This window comes from Limanda limanda, chromosome 20 (assembly GCF_963576545.1).
Source record: "Limanda limanda chromosome 20, fLimLim1.1, whole genome shotgun sequence".
In the NCBI taxonomy this organism is placed as follows: domain Eukaryota; kingdom Metazoa; phylum Chordata; class Actinopteri; order Pleuronectiformes; family Pleuronectidae; genus Limanda; species Limanda limanda.
Genome location: NC_083655.1, coordinates 18,358,316 through 18,380,326, shown reverse-complemented (window position 1 = coordinate 18,380,326; position 22,011 = coordinate 18,358,316). Strand labels below are relative to the sequence as shown.

General features: G+C 41.2%; 1 protein-coding gene across 1 annotated transcript; it reads left to right on the top strand.

Annotated features, from left to right (window-relative positions):
* Positions 1–214: 214 nt before the first annotated feature.
* Positions 215–21,496, top strand: LOC133026683 (kinesin-1 heavy chain-like). Its single transcript, XM_061093603.1, has 25 exons — positions 215–340; positions 5,622–5,709; positions 7,531–7,604; positions 7,710–7,814; positions 7,900–7,948; positions 8,043–8,098; positions 8,506–8,593; positions 8,876–9,000; positions 9,190–9,294; positions 9,614–9,759; positions 10,507–10,655; positions 12,119–12,318; positions 14,178–14,246; positions 14,574–14,780; positions 14,874–15,017; positions 15,535–15,723; positions 15,960–16,077; positions 16,877–16,932; positions 17,453–17,562; positions 17,645–17,746; positions 17,856–17,916; positions 18,712–18,783; positions 19,943–20,047; positions 20,157–20,364; positions 21,363–21,496. The coding sequence occupies exons 1-25, from the start codon at positions 215–217 to the stop codon at positions 21,494–21,496; spliced, it is 2,886 nt and encodes a 961-aa protein (XP_060949586.1).
* Positions 21,497–22,011: the final 515 nt, after the last annotated feature.

Here is a 22,011-nt window from a genome sequence, read left to right as displayed (position 1 = left end):
TATTATTTACAATCGGTTGTGTTGGTTCAGAAAAATCCAAAGGATCCAGCAGCCGTGTCCAGTCCACAGGCTGTGAGGTTCAGTCAGTGTGTGTGTGTGTGTGTGTGTGTGTGTGTGTGCGTGTGTGTGTGTGTGTGTGTGAGGGGCGCGGCCTCCCGGTGGCTGCTGCAGCCGGAGCACGCAGCGCTGCATCCATCCACACTCAGCGGCGGAGATGGCGGACCCTGCGCAGTGTTCGCTTCAGGTGGTGTGTCGCTTCAGGCCGCTCAACAGCTCGGAGGTGGCCCGGGGAGACAAGTACATCCCCAAGTTTGTTGGGGATGACTGCGTGCATATCTTGGTGAGTTTGGGGAACCTTCACTCGCAGAGGATGAACCGGACGCAGCGGCCTGTACTTGTTCCACTTTTCTGATGTAACTCACTCTCACCGATTATTGTCAATACTTTTCTAACTAGCATTCAACATATGTGACTTTAACAACAATAACCAAGATGAATAAGATTGAACGAGTTTTCTTACCAGCAGGAATCACTTGGTGCCATCACTCACCACAAAAGTGCCGAGTGATGGCACAATCAGTTCTTCTCCTGGGTTCGTTTAATTTGCTATAATATGAATCCACAAAATTGTAGACAAACTTCTGCTTCTTCATGGAGACGTAGCTCATGCTCATGACATTTTCCAAGGGCTTGTGTAAGCCGTGCGTAAAGATGCTCGCCTGGGTTTCTTTTGCGCTTTTACGCACAAACTTCTGGTTGTTAGCAGCAGCAGCGTGCTCATAAAAGCACATCAGTTTTATAATGTCAGACCTGTTTCTGTCTCTGAAGCTGTTATTCTTTATATTGTCATGATGTTACCATATTGCAATCTTGGTAAAATTGTTAAAATTGTAAAGGAGACTGAAAAGTTGAGCCTGCGCCTCCCTTACAATTGAATCAACTCCTAAACTTGTGCATCTATACTGTTGCATTAGAAAGTTTGAATAATATCAGCATATTTCAGCTCATTTCGAATCAATATACTTTTTCCTGCAACATAGAAGTAGATTAACAAAACACCCATGATACATCACCCACTATACATAAAGTTGCAGCACCGGAATTAAATCTAAAAATATACTCTTAAACATTTGACTGGTGCTAATACAGAGATGTGAAAAACACTGGTGAAGACGAATCAGCCAAGTTTATCCAGGCTTTTCAAGGCCCCCCACTAGTTGCAACAAAATCTTCAGCGGCCTTCAATGAGGACGACACCGCAGCTTCTCCAGCAAACTGGTAAGTGTTTCACAGCAGGACACACAACCTTTTTCAGAATTACTTATATCTAGAATAGGATACTTCCCAAATGAAAATCTTCCACACACAACTTCTCAACATTGACTAGTAGAGAGTAGGTGAATTTTCAAAAAACTGCATGTCATTAACATCCTAAAAACAGCCCTATGAGACGAATTGTGATTTGTGAATATGTGCTATACAAATAAAATTGGATTGATTGATCGATATAAGATTTATTTAGCTGTTTTACATTATAATGATTTGTCAGGTTTGTTCTTAGTAGTTTAGATTTCTGCTGCTGTCGTGTGCTTATTGTGTGTCAGATACACACAGTAAGGGAAGTGGACTTTTTGTTTAGCTGTGTTTCTGTAACACTAGGTAGGTAGATGGATATGTGTGGAGTTGCTTTTCGTTGCTCTAATATTCTAGCTGGAAAATTACTAATTACTCCTGTGGCCATTAAGTGAAGTGCAGTTAGAACCATTTTAATGGATGAAGTAACTAGGGTTACTAGGGGTTATGTGCGGAGATCTATGCCTATCCATGCCAGGCTATAATTTGACGTGGGTTGTTTGTTTGCAAAAACATAAGATTTGTAAAACATAATGTTATTATTGGGTTTCTAGCATTTCTCATTGCATGATATGATATGCATTTGTGTGATATGGTGGTGTTAGCTATATCTAGCCTGCTTTATCTTATCAGTGTTTATCTTGGTTTCACTGAGAGGCTCAGCAATATCAGCATATGCACTGTATATATACACTCATGTAGTAGTATTTTTAACTATGTATCATGTAACAAAAACAGATTAACTATGTGAATGTGTATAAAAGGTGTGTATATTCCAAAGTTTGGACGAGACTGTGTTTCAACCTAATGCATGTAAATGTATGTATTTTAGTCATCTTGACAAGCGGCTGCTGAACAAGATCTAAACCAGCTGGAGTCCTGCACACCCTGAGAAAAACTAAACAAGGAAATGAAAATGTCATGAAGGAGCAGCAGCAAAGAGCAGAGTTCGGGAGAGGAGGAAGAAACTGAAGAAGGCCCTCAGCAAGCAGAAAAATACAAGAAGAGGAGCAAGAGGTTGGCTACTTTTCAAGGAACTCCCTGCTCCCTGTAAAGTGAGACAGAGAAATTCAAACCTAAAGTTCAATCAGGAATCTGGTGAGAGGACAGAGGAGGACTACTGCAGTGGAGAAGGGCCTCTGATGGCTTTAGAGAGCCGGTGGAAACAGGACGATGGCTCCTGTGCTGACCTGATCCCCACAATGTGACTGTAAAGAAGGTATCTGCTTGAGAGTTGCCAAACTGAGGGAGAAGGAGAGATCATCCAGAGCAAGTCAGAGGAGGAAATCTCAAAGCCCTGCAAGATGAGTCGAGGTGTGAGCAGTCAGGAAAGAAGCCTCGAGAGAATGCAGGAGCCTCAAAGGAGGAGTGGATTAATAAAATGAACCAAATATAACACTGACACTTATCCCTTTAAATATGGAATAATGACTTGTTGGATTAACAGTTTGTTTTGTTTCAGATTTAGCCTTTAATTGTGTATAGCTCTGGTCTCCCTGTCTCATGCATTAAAGGACAAGGAGGAGGTGAGATGAAAAAGACGGGAAAAGAAGACAAAGAAATAGGCAGAAAAGAGGACAAGGAGGAGAAGGAGGAGAAAGACAGTGAGGCAAGATGAGAGGAAGGAGTGTGAGAAAAAGAGAAATGAAGAAGAAGAGGTAAAAGGAGGAGAGAGAGGGGAGGAAAGGAGGCGATGAGAGGAGAAACACCCTCTCATCGCATGAGAGGAGAAACACCCTCTCATCGCACTTAAACCCAACGCAAGTTTTCAATAATAAGATTTGTGCTTCAAGAATGAGTTATTTCAGTCCCTATGGTTTGACGAGGATGGAAATGATCAGATTTTGGACTTTTAATTTTCAACCATTTTTCCTCTCAGATGTTTTTGTGGGTCCAGGTCCAGGTTTATTTAGAGAGCATAATGGAAATTGTTCAAAAGCCTTTTTTTCCTGGTAATTATTATGGCTGTAGCTCCAGATTAGATGAAAAATATCACTCCTGGCAAATTCTAACCCCTGATGTTTGTGACCGTCGATAATGGAACGGATGAATAGTTGCTTTGTTTGCAGCGACTGACTCCAAGTCATAGGCCTACTGATAATCAGTCGCTTCACGTGGAGTAATGTGGATGTAGCGGCGCACTGTTCTGTCAGTACAGATCCTATCTGAGACACCATTTGATCAGCTGTCCTGTATATGTTTCTACCTTCAAGAAAAGCAATAATGGGAACATTGAGAGTGTCTGTATCTGTGCAGAAAATATCATATTGGCAGCTTTCACTTTTCATGTTCAATTTTTTCCCTTAAACAGCAAGAAAATGGGTGATATCAAAAAGAGTTCATAAGTAACACAATACACATATGACAATTACATTCTCACAATTACTTAGTCATTTAGTCTAAAATAATTACATTAAAATAATAAAAGGGTTACACAATGGATCATTTCACATCAGATTGTGAAATGAACCATGAATATGTACTATAGCGATACAAGTTTGAGTAGTCAGAGTATTTATGAAACTTTCAAATTTGCACCACTTTCCTTAGTCAGCAGAGACAACAAGTTAGTTCTGAGGTTCTCTGCTTTTTGCAGTGGCAGGCTAATCCTCATTCCTGTGCTTGTGTTCAGTGTCATTGAGGAACAGGAGAGGGAAATATCATCTATTATGAAAGAGTTGAACCTGTTGATCTGTTGTGTGTCGGGTTTGGAGAGCAGGCAGGTGACTCTTTGGTCCAACTGTGATTGGTTGACTCAGTCTTAGTCTTAGTCATTATTATGGCCACGACTTGATCATAAGTGCAGTTTCTTATAACTATCGGGTCACATAGAGATAAGACATCCAAATCAGATGGATTGTCTCCTCTACCAAGTGGTTATATAAATCTATTCTCAGATCTGAGCTACTCAGGACCCTTGTTACACTGGGTTGGAAACAACGTCACCAAGTCTGTGTCAAGATGAAAAGTGTTCTCACGTTGTATTAACAGTGAACACATTGACTTGTTTGTTCCAGCAGCAGACAAACCATTTGCTGTGTATGTTATCATGTCAGCTGACTTTATCTGTGTTGCTTTGATTTGCATGATTTTTCTTGTGTTTTGTGAGTTTCATATGTAGATTGGAAGCTCGCTGATTTTAATCTTGTGTGTTTCCCCTTAGATTGTCATGTGTTTGCTCTGTTTGAAAGTCCGTCACTAACAGGTGCAAACTCTGCTGACGTGTGTCCTGAACAGTGTTGTTTCAGTATCAGGCGGCTGAGATCCTGCTCAAGCATGTGATCGGGGTCCAAGGAGAAGTTTAAATGGCTGAAACGTGTGTTTGATTCAAACGGTTTATTATTTAGTTTTGCAGTTATCAATACAATTCATTTTCACCGAATGAGGCCCATGTTTCTTTTACAACTGCTATTGAGTCGTATTTCATCCTGGTAAATTAATTGTTTGAACTAGCACAGTAAATGCCTGCTTTCACACCAAATCTATTACATAACGCTGTCTAATCTAACATCTTTTATTATGAAACTCAGAGGGTCGGTTCCCAAATCTTTACTCTGGCTCTCTGTCTGTCCAATAATCGACTTCAAAATCCTGCTGTCAATTTATAAAGCACTGAAAGGTTCAGGGCCAAAATATATTTCTGATCTCCCATTACGTTTTGAACCATACAGACCCCTGAGGTCGTCTGGAGCACGTCTGCTTTCTGTTCCCAGACTCAAATCCAAACCTGGAGAAGCATTAGTTTCTCTGAGGAACAAGCTCCCACCTGTAAGACTGCTGCAAATCTTAATGCTTTTAAATCAATGCTGAGAACTTTCCTGTTTGCCAGTCCCTTTTCTTTAAAGATTGAATTACTCCTTTCTTACACTGAACAGTTGTTTTTGCACTGTTTCATTTCTCATTTCCTTTATTTATTCTGTACTTAGCTCATTTAACTTCTTTGTAAATGCTTTTTTTGTATTGTCTTTTTGAAATGCCTTATTGTTGAAATGTGCGTTACAAATAAACCTGCCTAGCCATGGAAGAAGTTTCATTGTTTCCATCATTGCATACTCACATTATGCAGTCAGAATATTTTTCCTTGCAGTTTATTAATCTGTGTAACTGAACTGTCAGGTGCTGACAACTGTCAAGTAAACAAAAACAGAGTATCCCACCTACATATTGAATTGATGACAATCAGTGGAACATGTGCCTTTTGTTGCATTGCGATAGGGAAATGTTGGTGTTGTAAACTGCTGCTTGATGATGCCCCCTCTTCTCCACAGGGTAAACCGTTCTACTTTGATCGTGTCTTCCAGTCCAACACATCTCAGGAACAGTTCTACAATGCTTGGGCTCAGAAGATTGTCAAAGGTAAGGATACACGGTAGACCAAAGGGCCGTGTTGGGTCCAGACCTTCGGACTTTTCAGTTTAGTACAAACCAAAATAACAGGTGTGAAAGGTGCAGACAAACTGAGGGGGTCTCAGTCCGAATCTCACTGAAGCCTGGTTCAATTCATTTGAGGGGTGAAAACCCTGTTTAGGATAGTTTGGACTTTTTGACCAATTGCCGTAAGTACAATAGAAGAAGAACCGCGGCTCACAGGATTGCTTGAAGTCTTTGACTCTGATGATATGTGAACGACAAGGACGTTCATTCGGCGCATTTGAACTGGTGAGAAGCGGTGGGCTAGTTTTGTGATGCTGAAAGTCATACCATAATATGACAGTGACAGCAAAGTGAAATGGTTCATTGATTGTTTCCCTTTAAAGGGAAATAGACACTTAAACACACTGACGTCAGACACCATCTACGAACTAATCAGTATCAAGTATAGGTAGACGCAGCCCTTGGAGGTGATGACAACGGGATAAACAAAAATCATACAATGGTTTTTAGGCTGCTCCCTAAATTGCAACGTGAAACCAAAACTATCGGATATGATTTCAAAACAATGACATGAACCTTGAACCTTTCCCTCCGAACGACCACACTGTTTAAATAAGCACTTGCACCTAGACCAGTGGTTCTTAACCTTATTGGAGGTACTGAACCCAGCAAGCTTCATCAGTGCATTCACCGAACCCTTCGTAATTGGACAAATAAAGTATTATTTCTTCAAAACATAGGTATATATTTTGTTAGTGCACAAAATTAACCATGCATCAGGTGCACACAAAATCACTGTGTTCAAAGAACAAAACCAACAAACAGGAATTTCACACAAAAACATAACTAATATAATAAATAATATTTATTTCAAATCAATGCGACTTTTGCTGTTGCCTTACAGATACAGCGTCAGAAATGCGCGGCTTCACTTTGGCAAGTGCGACTCTTATATCATTTTCACAACAAAGTCTGTTCCTTTTCTTAATTTTCATGTCTACCATCCCCGAAAAGCATCGCTCGCAAAAATAAGTTGTAACAAAAGGTGTGAGTATCTCAAGGGTCACCAAAACGCTGAGAGCGTTGTTGTTCTGAAGAGTTGCTGTTGAAGCTGGCTCTGCTGAATGACGTACAATCACAACAGCCACAAGTCGACTACTGAGTGCACCAAGTTCCCTGCAGCACAGATATCAAAGCTAAGCAATGTGGCGTGATCAGCTGCAGCCAATGACAGCCAAGGGGAGGGGGACTTCACGAATAATACGAGTGGGCTGAATTTCTTTTGTGTAACTAATTTTTACTAAGCAACAAAATATTTGTTATCTGACACAGCGAAGAAAAATTGTGTGTTGCCAAATTGTCTGCAGCCAATTTTTTGACGGCCGACAAAAACGGCCAGATATTGCAAGTGTGAACCGGGCTATACTGTGTGTGTCTTGACCCCTGCCGAACCCCCGAGAGTGACTCACCGAACCCCTGGGGTTCGATCGAACCCAGGTTAAGAACCATTGACCTAGACAGTGGCACTCTGATTTGTTTTTTGCATGTTGCCCCCGAATGTGCACATGAATAATTTAGAAAGTAAATACACAATTTTCGGACCACACGCCTGCAACTGGAGCTAAAACTTGTTTCCCGCCGTTCAACTAGCAACAACGGATTTGAACATGATTTAAATGCACACACGACTTGGTTCATACACTTTGATCTTTAAAGTAGAGCCTGTAGCCTCTTACAAACTAACCGTGGAAATACGTTATCCTCAGAGCTAAATGAGATATTTCTTTGTCTTGGTGTGCACAGATGTTCTGGATGGATACAACGGGACAATATTTGCCTATGGGCAGACCTCCTCTGGGAAAACACACACCATGGAGGTAATTTAACAAAGTCAAATTTCCCAATGTTAGAACATACTGTGTGTGAGATTCTTTACTGTTTTATTTATACTCTCTTTTTTTTTTACAAATTGTCTCCTAAAGGGAAGACTCCATGACACAGATATGATGGGAGTCATTCCCAGAATTGTTCATGACATTTTCAACTACATTTATTCCATGGATCAGAACCTGGAGTTTCACATCAAAGTAGGTTTTACTTGAGATGCTTTTAAGTGACAGCGAGCACATGTCATAAAGTGGTCACGTCTCATTAGGGACCTTTGCTTTACAGGTTTCCTATTTTGAAGTTTATCTTGATAAAATCAAGGACCTGTTGGACCGTATGTAATCTTCCCTTCTGGTCTTTCATCATTGGAATCCTGAAATAAACATGATTCATTCCGATATATTCTTCACTTTCCTTTTCCTCCACAGCATCAAAGACCAACCTTTCTGTGCACGAGGATAAAAACAGGGTGCCCTATGTCAAGGTGAGACGTGTGGAGATTTCATTTTAAGCAGTATTATTGTAATTAAGTGCAAAATATTGTCTGTTCCATAATGCCACAGTCACAAGTTAGTCCCAGCCGGTTTGTAATGCATTAGTTATGAATGACATAAGGCAGCTCAGATGAGAACACTGGCACGACTGTGATCTGCAGGATGAGATGAAGGTGCACTTTACTTAACTGAGTCTTCTCACCACAAATGATTGTTTAACGGAATGTAACATTGTTTAATTCAACGATAGGTTTGTTCATGGTTAGATGGAGGAATGGAGAGATGTAAAAAAACTAAATTCCAGCTGATAGACTGCGTAACACGGTCTCTCTGTAAGGCCGTGCTGCTGCTGGGCAGATTAACACAGCGTTTCCTTGTGATGTGTGTGTGTCCCCAGGGGTGTACTGAGCGTTTTGTGTGCAGTCCCGAAGAGGTCATGGACGCCATAGATGAAGGCAAAAACAGCAGACACGTGGCTGTCACAAGTGAGTTCATACACTAAGCGCCCTCAGTGCTGCAGCCTCTCATGGGTTCAATCCCGCGGAGTCTCCTGACTGCAGCCAGACTCCCATCAGCCAAAGAAATATCTGTAGTCCACACACAACCAAAGACCAAAAGAAAAACCTTTGAGGCATATTTTATAATACACACTACGTCATGTCTTATACTCAAGATAACCTGAGCCTAATTATTCTCAACTAATTGTTTGTTTGTGTGTGTGTGTGTGTGTGTGTGTGTGTGTGTGTGTGTGTGTGTGTGTGTCTCAGACATGAATGAGCACAGTTCCCGAAGTCACAGCATCTTCCTCATCAACATCAAGCAGGAAAACTCTCAGACTGAACAGAAAATGACTGGAAAACTGTACCTCGTTGATTTGGCTGGGAGTGAAAAAGTATGAGCGCCTCTCTTTCTCTCTCACACACACACATTTACTCACCCCTTCATAGTTTACTTTCTTTCATTCATTCCTCCCCATCATCTTCACTATATGACGTGGCTGCTTAGAGAGTCTAGGCTCTTTGTGGTTGCCTGGTTCAAGCATTGTGATGAGAACTCTCCCGTGCGTGTGTGATTTTCAAAGGTGGGTAAAACCGGAGCAGAGGGCACGGTGCTGGACGAAGCCAAGATGATCAACAAGTCTCTGTCTTCACTGGGGATCGTCATCTCAGCTCTGGCAGAGGGCTCGGTGAGACAATCAACACCGACTGGGCGGGGGGATTTGAGTGATTGGTCCTGTGCTGCCATCATTGGTGTCAATCTTCCCAAAAAATATTTGAAAATTTGAATCCATATCTAGAAATCAGAAATGATTAAGGGCCAAGTGTCTTATGTGTATATACATATATATATTTTTTTGTTTCAATTAAGTATAATCATAAAACTATGGCTTTTGAAATGATGCATGCTGTGGCAAGCCATTGACACTCAAATTAAATTGGATTGTCAATAATTATCTCAGAAACACAATGTGGGCCCTGTGTATTTCTATCTACGTCTTCTGTCAGGCCTATATCCCGTATAGAGACAGTAAGATGACCAGAATCCTGCAGGACTCTTTAGGAGGGAACTGTCGGACGACCATGGTCATCTGCTGCTCGCCCTCCTCCTACAACGATGCAGAGACCAAGTCTACACTGCAGTTTGGACAAAGGTACACGTTTAAGGAGACTCAAAACATGAACCGTAAAACCCTAAACCCTTGAACAGCCCTTTAAAATGGGGTCGGAAAGTGAGGACCGGCCAAAATGTCTTCACTTTGCCCAAATGTTTCCACTCTGTAGGTTGAAAGCTCAAAACCAACCTCACAAAGATATATGTACAAGTACACCCACATAAATACCCACGCACACTCACTGTATGTCAAACCATGGAAATCATTGGAGTCAGTATGCAAAGCACCAGGCCTGAAATAATAAATTATAAATAATAATGCACTCGGACATGTTAATGCATAAGAAGCCAGTGAGGGCTCATGTTTGTGTTGCTGCACCAGTGAGTCCTGGGGATAGGTCACACAGTCTCTACACAGGCAGATGGGCCGTTACGATTTTATAAAGGCTAGCCATCCCCAGCTTCTCCTCTTTTTATGCTAAGCTAGCCGTCTGCTCGCTGTAGCTTCATATTTAGTGCATAGATATGGGACCCTCTCATTTAACTCCAGAAAGAAGGCCAAAGCATATATTTCCTGAAGTGGCAGAGTGTTCAGTACTAGTCAGAGTGCCTCTAAATAAGAAAATGACTTACAACTTTGGCAGTATTATAATATTCCATGATAAAGTTGTGAGGACAAACAAATACTGTGAAACCTCAGCTTGTCACCTGGCCCTGCAGTGGAACCAACACTGAATGTGGCCTGGTGGTTGATAGCTGTGTTTTTTCTCATCCCCTCCTTCACCAGGGCAAAGACCATAAAGAACAACGTGACTCTGAACGTGGAGCTGACCGCAGAGCAGTGGAAGAGCAAGTGGGAGAAAGAGAAGGAGAAGAACAAGACGCTGAAAAACACGGCCAACTGGTTGGAGAACGAGCTCAACCGCTGGAGGAATGGTGAGGAGGTGCACTCTGCAACACACACGTGCAGGAACCTAATCTCTGTTATCAGTGTGACACACATTTTTAGCCATAGCATATTATGTCCTCATCCTTTTATACAACCACTGAGATTTTGGATGTATATTTTAAGAATAATTGAGGATAATGTGGCCAATTTATTCATACAGCAGCACATATTTTGTCCTTGGTCAAGCTTTTCCCCTGCAGTGCAACGTTCCATTCAAAGGCAGAAACATGTGTCCTGGGATACAGATTTTTAAATTGAATATAGTGTAGGAGCCTAAAGTGAGTCAGACAGATGATCATTACTTTGGTTTATAATGGTTTGGATTAGATCAGATGTTTTCACAGTTGGAGGCAGGCCTCCCCTATAGGGCTTTTAACTGTTTTAGGGGCGGCTCAGTGAACTGGAGTGAAAAAATATTCTAACTTAGTTAATACTTATTAAAAGAAGATAATGTAGAAAAGCCTCAATATTTGTGATTTGGTGAACGTCCATCCCAGTGGAAATTAGGTTTGTGATTATATGATAAAAAGACAGAGTGAAATAAGCATTCAAGCATTTGTATTAAGTAGTATAGCAGTAGTTACACCTAAACATCGAAGTAAACAAATTCCAGTCTGGGAAAAACTGCCAGGACTTGTGATGACACAAACCTAAAAAAAACAATCCTGTCAACTTGTGGCCGGAGCTCATTAGATGAAAAAGTTTCCCCATTTGCAGTTGAGCTGTGAGGTTGTGCGGATACAGTGACAAATGAGCAAGGAATGTGTGGAGGTACATTTAGCCATTTTAAGGCCGTGAGGGGACAACCCTTTCAGATATGTCATTTTGAAGAACAAAGGCGAGTGTTGGACAAAAAGAGATGTTTATTTTTACACTTTCCCAGAGTCAGAAAGGAATAAATACCTCAGCCCAGACCTTCTTTGTGTGTTCGGTGTGGTCTAAAGTTTTGTCAAACAGCAATATGAGGCTATCTTTGCCCAATTATTGACAGAAAGAAATAGCAATTACTATTTCAAAGGCCTAGAGAAACTGAGGGAAACTAAATGAAGCTGGGCAAAAGGGCATCTTTTATCAAGTATCGAAGGGGGGATTCCACAGTTTCAAGATTTCTAAAAACCCCTGGATGAGATGAAAAAGCTGAAACAACACAAACTCAGTAAAAAAATCAATCTCTTATTTGTTAGAGCTGAATCCCACATAATTATCTTTACTTAGGACTGAAAAAGACAAGCTTTAGGAAACTTTGTTTGCATATTGGCAGTGTAATAGGAATAGTGTCGTGGTTGACTGACTGACGAAATATGCATTGTCATGCCTGTGCTGATCTATTAAAAGTTTTATTTGTATTTCTATCGACACCTCCAAAGTTGTCACATGAGTTTGAAATAATAACGAGGGGACGAGCAGAGAGGAAGGGGGCTGATGTTCGCCCCTCTGTCTCCCTTTGCAGGAGAGAATGTGCCAGCTGATGAACAGTTTGATAAAGAGAAGGCCAAAGCAGAGGTCTTGGCCATAGACACCACCCTCAACAATGATAAGACAGCCCCCACACCCGCCCTCAGCACCCTGCCCGGGGTCACACTCTCCGGGCCGGAGAAAAAGAAGTGCGAGGCCGAAGTGGCCAAACTCTACAAAGAGCTGGATGACAAGGTGAGGGAAGGATCAACTGATCGGAAAGTGTCTGTATGATATTTGTACGCACATCTTACCACCTAACAGGAAGCCTTCGATGCTCATGCTGGTTTGTGCACGAGAAGCTTGCACTGCAGTGTTCATGGCTGTTGTGTTGCTCGATTGGTCAGAACAGAACATTGTCATTGATCTCAGGTAAGAGTAACGTTCTGACCAACACATCAAGTCCAATATGCTAATACAATCAATACATTGGAATACAAAAACATCCTAGAAATAGTAAATGTGACTGAACAAAAAAAACCCAAATAATAACATTATCACAATAATAAATGATGGTATTAATGTATTTGAATATACATTATAAAATAAATAAATAAAATAAATATTTGTGAATACAATGACAACAATGCATCGATAACCTCAGGTCCGACTTGAGTCATGAATCTCGTTACAGCACCTAAAAACAATTTGAAAGAAATGTAACGTTATCACTGCTGAACCGTTTCTCTATCTGAACTTTGATCTGTTGAGCCTTCAATTGACTCGATTTCTGTCCAAAACCTAAAGATCAAAAATAAAAAATTCCATGAAGAAGGTGAGCAGTGACTCGTGCTTAACTTCCAGATGCAATTTGACTGAGCAGCCAATCACGCTGTGGGAGTGGGAGGTAAAAATGCCATTGACTCACATCTAGATATAAAAAACAACATGCAAAATGTCCAACTCAGCAATTACACAGATGGCTGTAGCTCGGTGAAAGTATTGACACACATCAACATTTCTATTTTAGGTAATTTAAACCTTATTTGAAAGTATTAACTAGCTTATACTTTTTCAAAGACGTACTTTATATGAGTAAATTTACAATTCAGTGAGTCTCTACTGCAACCTAAATGGTAACATATTTTAATGCTACTGTACACACAGAGATTTTAATTAAATTCTTTTATTTTTAAGGAGACAATATGTCTGTTATTTCAGTTCATACCTACGGTACGCGTGTGTCTTTCTAATACTTAAAAGTAACGGCGTGAAATCAGGAAAACTTTTTTTTAAAGATCTCTGCCCCTTGGATATTCTGAAAAGCTCAAAAAAGAAAGTAAATGTGTGCCATATTATAACTATAAATAATTAGTGATTATCTTTTTTATATTGTATTAAAAATTTGAATATGGAACCAATAATTATTCATCAATATAAACAATTATTGGTTTTGATAAATAGATAAACTCCAATAAAATAAAGAATTTGACCAAAAAAAACTGGCTATATTATAAATAATTATAATGTTCAAATGCAGTATTACCTTTGGAATATTGTTTCTTATATCATTAGCTGTATTTGTAAGGATGCCACTCATATTTTCACTCTAAGCTTCAAGTGTGTTGTCCTTCCATAGGGTCTTCTCACTTGTAGTATTTATTTTGACCAGCAGGTGGCATAGATCTCTGCTGTTAAAGATCTGGGTTGCAGTGAAAACAGACGGGTGAATAATAATATTAATGTGTAATAATACATTTTATTTTACAGCACCTTTTTATAGATGAAATTCATCACGAAATGCTTCACATTAAAATCAAAGACATGAAAGGAGATGAATCAATAAGAACATGTTAGCAATGAGACACAGACATAAAACTAGCACAAGGTGGAAAAAGAAATGAAAAATAAAGACCATATGGTGTTCAAACAAAGGATCAAAATAATTAAAAGAAAGATCATAGAAATGGGTCTTGGGTTGTTTCTTAAAACTATCAACAGAAGTAGCTTGTAATGTGGGTAATCCTGAATAAAGTGCATTGCCATTGTCCAGACGAGAAAGCATAAACGTGTGAGTCAAAGTGTTGTGTTTCTCTCTCCCTCTCTTCCCGCAGGACGATGAGATTAACCAGCAGTCTCAGTTGATGGAGGAGCTGAACGAGCAGATGTTGGACCAGGAGGAGGTGACACTACACCCCCTTTCCCCCTTTCCCGCTTCCTGTCCTATCCCCTCCCCTCCCAGCTCTCCCACTGTGCCACGGCTCTGCAGACGTTCCTGTTGCCATGAGCCCAGTCTGAAAGCTCCTAGCAGACCATTAGTCGCCCTGCAGGAGAGGTCACACTGTTACTCCCCTTTAGCGAGCAGAGCAACCTGCAGCACATTGAGCACGAGAGGTTCTTTAGCTGTGCAGAAATGTATTCAGTAGAGTCCGTTATAATGAATTTTAGAATCAAAGACACTAAACCAAACATAACTGAATATCGTCTCCTCTCCTTGTCCGCCCCCGCAGCTCTTAAATTCCTCCCGACGCGACCATGACATCCTGCAGACGGAGCTAAACCGTCTGCTGGCGGAGAACGAAACCTCAAAGGAGGAGGTGAAGGAGGTGCTGCAGGCCCTAGAGGAGCTGGCCCTCAACTATGACCAGAAGAGTCAGGAAGTCGAAGACAAATCACTGGAATTTGAGGCCCTCAGTGAGGAGCTGAACCAGAAATCAGTAATTCTGAACTCATCTGAAACCATGAAAAAACGATAATCACACGAATTGTCACTTTGTAAAGTGCGCCTTTCTGTTATCACCCTCCTCCAGAACTCCCTGACCTCCATCGACTCTGAGCTGCAGAAGCTGAAGGAGATGACCAACCACCAGAAGAAGAGGGTCGCTGAGATGATGTCGTCGTTACTCAAAGACCTGGCTGAGATCGGCCTCGCTGTGGGATGCAAAGACATTAAGGTTTCTGGTCTTTGCCACAACCCACAGTCCTGTTACACTTTTCCAGAGGCTCAGTGGCCTGTTTTAAACCAAAGTTTCACACTAATCTTACTGCTTATTTGCCAGAGTAGTTACATTGTCCGCTGCCTCTTTTAGAGTCCAGTTTATTGTCATTGTCTACACTGTGATCAAGGTAAACATATATCATCCTTTAGTCTGTTTGTTTGTGATCTATATATATATCAGATGTTGTATGAAAATGACATCCAGAACTCTGGTAAATCCAGAACTCTGGTAAATTGTGTGGAGCCTTTTTCTGACAGTTTACCGACTCAATCAATTAAAGTCAAAGAATCCTCAGACTAATTAAAAGCTGTTGCCAAACCTGCCAGTACTCAGCAAAGCAGACGCACATCAGATATTCATTTGACAGAAAATGTTCCTTTTAACTGCAGTGACACTGAACAGAACCACATGTGGAGCTGATACAGGCAGTAGAACTTCTGGGGCTTAACAAGTGTGTTTTCTGACCCCTCAGCATCAAGAGAGCAGTGGCCACATTGATGAAGAGTTCACTATGGTTCGTCTCTACATCAGCAAGATGAAATCCGAGGTGAAGACGATGGTGAAGCGCAGGAAACTGCTGGAGAGCTCCCAGGCCGAGAGCACCCAGAAGAGGGATGAGACGGAGCTGGAGCTGACTTCCTGCCAGCTCCGCATCTCCCAGGTAACTGCTGCCCACTGCTGCCTCTGCCATCATGGATACTGTCACCATGGAGACAAACGTGGCAGCTCACTAAAGTGCCAGACCATTGGTTATCAATGAAACAGCAGCTAAACAAGATGATGGGTCTCTGCAGGTCCAACACTATTCATTCCTGGTGTAAAAAGAGCTGACACTGAGTTTGGGATGATTTTAAACACACATTCTCTCATCTCTCTCTTTCTCCTGCTGGTGTCCAGTGTGAGGCAAAAATCAAGTCCCTGACCGACTGCCTCCTGAATGTGGAGCAGAAGAAAAGACAGCTGGAGGAAACTGTGGACTCTCTCAATGAGGAAATAGTCAGGATCAAAGCTGAAGGTGAGAACAACTCACTTTGGTCTGTAGCCGGCACATTTATAATTACTGTACCTGGGTATTACTTCATTACATGCAGTAAATATTGTATATTTTTCTATATGCTAAACATATGCTATATAAAAATAAATATGAGGAATCAGGCACTTGCACAGATACACCCCAGGTGTTGCTCAAGCAATAACCCTTAAGCTATTTTTTAAATAGCCAATGATGGCATCAATCCTCAGTTAAACTTATGTTGTAACGCCTGACAAATCAGTTTTACTTCTGATTCTGCAAGGCCGCACAAGCTCCTGCCCCTCCCTCTTTGACTCATCACAGCCACCACAGTTTACGCATGTGAATCCAGCTCCCTGCAGAGTGGCATCACCACTATGTTTCCCTGACCTGATCTCTTTGATATAACCAATAAAAGCCTCAACACTGTTTGTCAATGTTGAGAATCGAAAAGCATCAGAGGGGTGATGCATACCCTGCGGCCCTACATCAGATACTATTTATTTTTATCTATATACAGTCTATAGATAGTATAGATATAAGAAATAGTGAATGTAAGATCATTTTCTTTGTGTGAATTAATAATAAAAACATCCTCATGTGTGTCTGGGACTACTGGTAATATTATACTACACCATTACTGTAAAATAATTATAAGAAAGGCACCACTTTTTCACTTGAGCTACTTTCGGCGAGGATTTGGTTTCTTCTTCCACCACTGACATGCTCTTGCTCTGTTACCCATCATTAAGATTATGACCAAGCATTCACATATTTTCTCAAGATTTTTGTCTCCTTCCAGAGAAAGTCAACACTTTGGAGAAGGAGAACGAGGTTCAGTCTGCTAATGAAGTCAAGGTAGGTCTGAGCTGTCCCTGATCCGTCTCTCATCTGTGGTTGTGAGCTCTGGGTAGTTATTTGGTAGTTTGCAGATAGAATTGGCGAAAATGAGTTCCCTCTGTGGGGGGGACTGAGTCCTGCCTTACAGGGTGATACCAGACATCCAGAGCAGAGCCGCTGCTCCTTTCACATCAAAAGGAGGCAGTTGAAGCAGTTTGGTTATCGGATCAGAAAGCCTCTTGGGCACCTTCCTCTGGAGGTTTTCTAGGCACGTCCTACTGGGAGGGGAACATGGGATGGGCCCAAATCTCGCTGGGTAGATTTTTATATCCCATCTGCACTGTGAGCACCTTCGTGTCCCAGACGAGGAGCTAAAAAACATTTCTGAGGCTGTATGGAATACCTGCTTAACCAACAGTCCCTGTGACCAGACCTTAAAGGAAAATGAATGGATAGATCACAAGAAAAAGATGATTATGAAGTATTTTATAAGTATCTATTTGAGATTGAGACAAGCTGTCTGGTTGCTTTTCTCCAGGAAGCTGTGGAGAAGCAGATCCAGTCCCACAGAGAGACCCACCAGAGGCAGATCAGCAGCCTGAGAGATGAGCTGGACACCAAGGAGAGAGTCATCACAGAGCTGCAGGAGTAAGGCACCACATCACAATATGCGTGCTACCTAAATGTGACTAATGGCTCAGTGCTGATAGTGTCCCTGCTCCCTGTGCAGTCTGAACCAGAAGATCATGCTGGAGCAGGAGAGGCTGAGAGTGGAGCATGAGAAGCTCAAAGGTGTCGACCAGGAGAAGAGCCGTCAACTGCTAGAACTCACGTAACAGCTCTGCATTTATTCTCTTTTCTTCACAATTCTGTTTATAGCAAGGTTCCAATTACAATATATACTGTTATGCATTAAATAACATGCATGTTCCATCCTGCAGGGTGTTGCAGGACAGACAGGAGCAGGGCAGACAGGACCTGAAGGGACTAGAGGAGACTGTGGTCAGTAACTGGCAATGCTCATTCAGATCTGTATTTTTATTTAAGATTTAGATTTTATGGCAGAGGCAAGGGAGGTGAACTGAGTGTGGTGACATTTTAAAATTTCAATTGCAACCTCTTGATCCAAAACCAGTGTCTCATGTTTCTTGGATAATCCCTTTTTTGAAGTAAGTAAAATGCAAGAAAAAATGTTGTATTATACCCTTTTCAGTGTGTAATATCTATTTGGGCTTTAAGCAGTTTTCCAGACTACACACCACTTCTAAACTGGTTTGAAATGTGTAAACAGTCGGTACAGAACGTGGAAAGACTTTTTTAGTGTTGTATCGACAGTGTTGCAAAGTCCCAACAGTCCCCTTATGAAATAACATTTACGTCAGCCATATCTGGATTTTCATTTGGGTTGGAAATACAAACAGTCGTACACATCCCTCAGCTAAATGGCCTAATTTTTTCTAAAACCAAGATCCTTATTCCCCTGAGAAATCAGTGTAAATGTTTAAAAATGCTTTATCTTTTAACACAATTCCACATTATTCAGCTGACACACAAAGAAACAGGTGAAAACATAACATTTACTGATATGCTGTATTAACGTGTTAAGAAGAACATTTTGAAACTATTATAAAATTATCGTTAATAAGTTTTAGTCATGGCACTATTAGTGCTGTGAATTAATTGTATCCACCACCATTGTTTTGGGTTGGAGGGAGAAATCTCAGAAGAGAGTACATCGAAAACCTGGATGGACAAAATTCGTTCTTTTCTCTGAGCTGGGTGTCTTTTCTGTCACAGGTCCGGGAGCTGCAGGCACTTCACAACCTGAGGAGGCTTTTTGTCAAAGACTTGTCCACCAGAGTCAAAAAGGTAAAATGTCCTCACAGTTTCCACGGCACATTATCACTGCACTCATCCTCGTGTCATCTGGTCCTGTGTGAGATTTAATCTGGTCTAATGAAATCACAGGAGCTGTGGTTGCCGAGACCACGGCGTCTACCTGGAATGAGACACACAGCCCCACATTCTGCTCATGCACTGACTGCACTCCATTTAATTTGCACCATGATGAAATTTTAATGTATCCGGGGAACACAACAGAACGTGGCTGCGATAAGTAGGCCATCTGATTCTTCAAAGGTAGCAGCTGTAAATTAGGGAACCAGGCCGTCGGTGTGGCGCTCGAATCCCGACCTCAGCCTGGGGCTCGAGGAGATAAAAAAAGGCAAGGCAGACTTCACTGGAAGTTGTGGTGGATTCCTGTTCCTGTTCCATTCTGTGGCACTTGAAACATCCAAAATCTGATACCTGCTATCAGACTAGACATTCAGGGGGTTCTTTGGCTTGGGGCTTTCTGGCCTCATGCTTTTTAGACACCGGATGTTCTTTTGGATGAAAAACATTAAATATTCAGCAATATTTTAACTCCAGAAAATTGCCAGGGGAGGTGAAACCAAAATATGTGCAATAATGAATCAGTGCCATCGTAACAAAATTGGATATGTTCAAGAAAATGGAATCCCATTAGCGAGAGGCTGGTCTCAACCTTGATACACTTCATATTAGGTATGCCAAATATTTGCCAAGATTAACTATAGATTTTGAACAACCTTCCAATCAATGCATTCACCTGAAAAACAAATACATTTCTTTACTGTTTGTTTGTTTTTTACACACACAAGTGTAATTTTGTATCTTTTGCATTTGTTGATTCATTTGGCAAGTTTTTTCTGGAGGGTGATAATGGTAATGTAACCAGCTTTGTATGGCTTTGCATAGCAAAGAAACCAAGTAGGCTATGGTAGGCTTGGTAGGCTATAAATAAATCAAGGGAGGGCAGTGTTGACTTTAGGGTGTTTAATATTAATATCTGACCATTTAGCAGCTGCAAATCACCCAACTCAAATTTATTTATCTTACAAATGTGCACATTTTATTTGATCTGATGTCGAATTCCATGTGAAATTAGTTAGTTTCTGTTCTACTAGTTTAAAAATGCAGATAATTATATTATTTTGTGCTTGGGCAGAATGCTCACAATGACTCCGACGAGGCAGAACTCAGCACTGCCCAGAAACAGAAGATCGCATTCCTGGAGAACAACCTCGAGCAGCTAACCAGAGTTCACAAGCAGGTAAGATAATTCATCCTATAGAAATACTTTCACCAGCTTCTGAGTCTCAAGTTTGTGTGCGTTCATCCACTGGTCTCACTCCTTCTGTCATCTGTTTGTGTCTCTGTAGCTGGTGCGGGACAATGCCGACCTTCGATGTGAGATCCCTAAGATGGAGAAGCGCCTGCGAGCCACCGTCGAGCGGGTGAAACCCCTGGAGACCGCCCTAAAGGAGGCCAAAGAGAATGCAGCCCGCGAACGAAAGAACTACCAGCAGGAAATGGAGCGCATCAAGGACACTGTCAAGCCCAAAAACATGGGCAGGAGAGCCTCCATCGGTTGGTGGACACACATACACACAGAAGACATCACGTCTTTTACATGACTAAAAAAGGCCCAAAATGGGTTCAGCGATCACATGCAAGTCAATAATGATAAACAAAACCCTGACGTTCAAATAAATGTGGTGTTTCGTAAAAGAATGTCTCTAAAATGTAAGGTTTGCCGGCTTTATATAATATATTTAGCTTGGTTATCTGGAATGTTGGGACAGAAGTTTTAAGAGTTAAAGGTGGATTTTACTCTAAGCCCACAGACAAGCTTCAAATCTTACATTACAACCAATTTTTTGTTAAATAGTTTGACATGTTGGCAATTATACTTATATACTGTTTTGTCACAGTCAAGACAGGTTGTGACAGGTCATGACCAGACCCTTCACCACTTAAAGGTCCAGTGTGTTTTTATTAAGTGAAACGATTTATTGGCATAAATAATCTTAGTGATGTTTTCACTAGTGTGTTTCATCTAAATTGTACCAATTGTTGTTTTATTTACCCTTTAATGGGCCCTTTATATTGAAATACTTTCTATTTACATTTGCAGCGGGTCCTCTCTATGGAGGCCGCCATGTTTTTTACAGTAGTACAAACTGCTCAAACTTAACACCTTTTTACCTCATAACAACTGAAGGCTAGCACAGGTTCTGTTTCATGTTTGGAAGGGGAGGGTAAGGTGAGGGGTATTCAGCTGCAACATGCAACTCCAACACTAGATGTCACTAAATTTGTCTTTGAGTCCCTTTGTTTCCAGACTAAACTAGATTAACCTCCTCCTGACTAAATACACAGCTCTGAGAGTGTTATAGTTTTTCATTTAGCTTTTAGGAAGAAGACATATATAAGCATTTTATTTCCCAAAATTCTGATCTTCATCTTTAGACAAACCTGAATATGTGAAAATCGAATAAAGACTGTGAACAGCCTTTGACAAGATGGCCACAGCTCAACCTTAGCTCTGCATGTGACCCACATTTCCTTCTCTGTGTCCAACCCAGCCAAGCCCATCAGACCAGGCCAGCTGAGTTCTCTCCTGAGTCCCGGCGTCAACAGGTCCAACCTCATCCAGAACAACCAGCCCTCCGGCATCAAAGAAGGAAGTGATAACAGGCGAGAGAAGAATGCATCATGATCCATGATTACCCAGTCCCATGTTTAAAACAACTGATATAGACAGATGAGATATCCAACTTTTTGTTCCTTCTGTTTTCCTCTACAGCTGATGAGTTCGCTGATCGACCCCCCCCCCCTCCCCAACAACATGAGGCCAAACACCACAACACTGATCTTCCACCTGGAATCACTACACTATTCTTCCAAAATCAAAGTGTGTGTATATAGTGTACACTGATTTACATATGACCTGTTCTTTATAGTTAACCTTTGACTGTACAAACACTTTACTTACAGAAGACGCTATCATACTGTTCTGTATAGTAGAGAGAGAGAGAGGGGACTGTTCCTATTCTCTTACCTTTCTTTTCTCTTGGATTCTTTTCACTTTAGATTGTGAACTGGGTGATGGGGAAAAAAATAGTTGCAAAGACTTGAAAATAACCATCTCTCTTAGTGGCACTGTTCTGCTTATGAATCGTTGTTTTATGCAGATGATTGAAATGGTCGGTTTCACGCACTGATTAATGTGTT

Excerpts from the sequence above, each read along its gene's own strand:
- LOC133026683 (XM_061093603.1), top strand. The coding sequence starts at position 215 with ATGGCGGACCCTGCGCAGTGTTCGCTTCAGGTGGTGTGTCGCTTCAGG. Across the intron at positions 7,949-8,042 it reads AATCAAGGACCTGTTGGACC|CATCAAAGACCAACCTTTCT; the intron begins GTATGTAATCTT and ends TTTCCTCCACAG. Across the intron at positions 15,018-15,534 it reads TGGGATGCAAAGACATTAAG|CATCAAGAGAGCAGTGGCCA; the intron begins GTTTCTGGTCTT and ends CTGACCCCTCAG.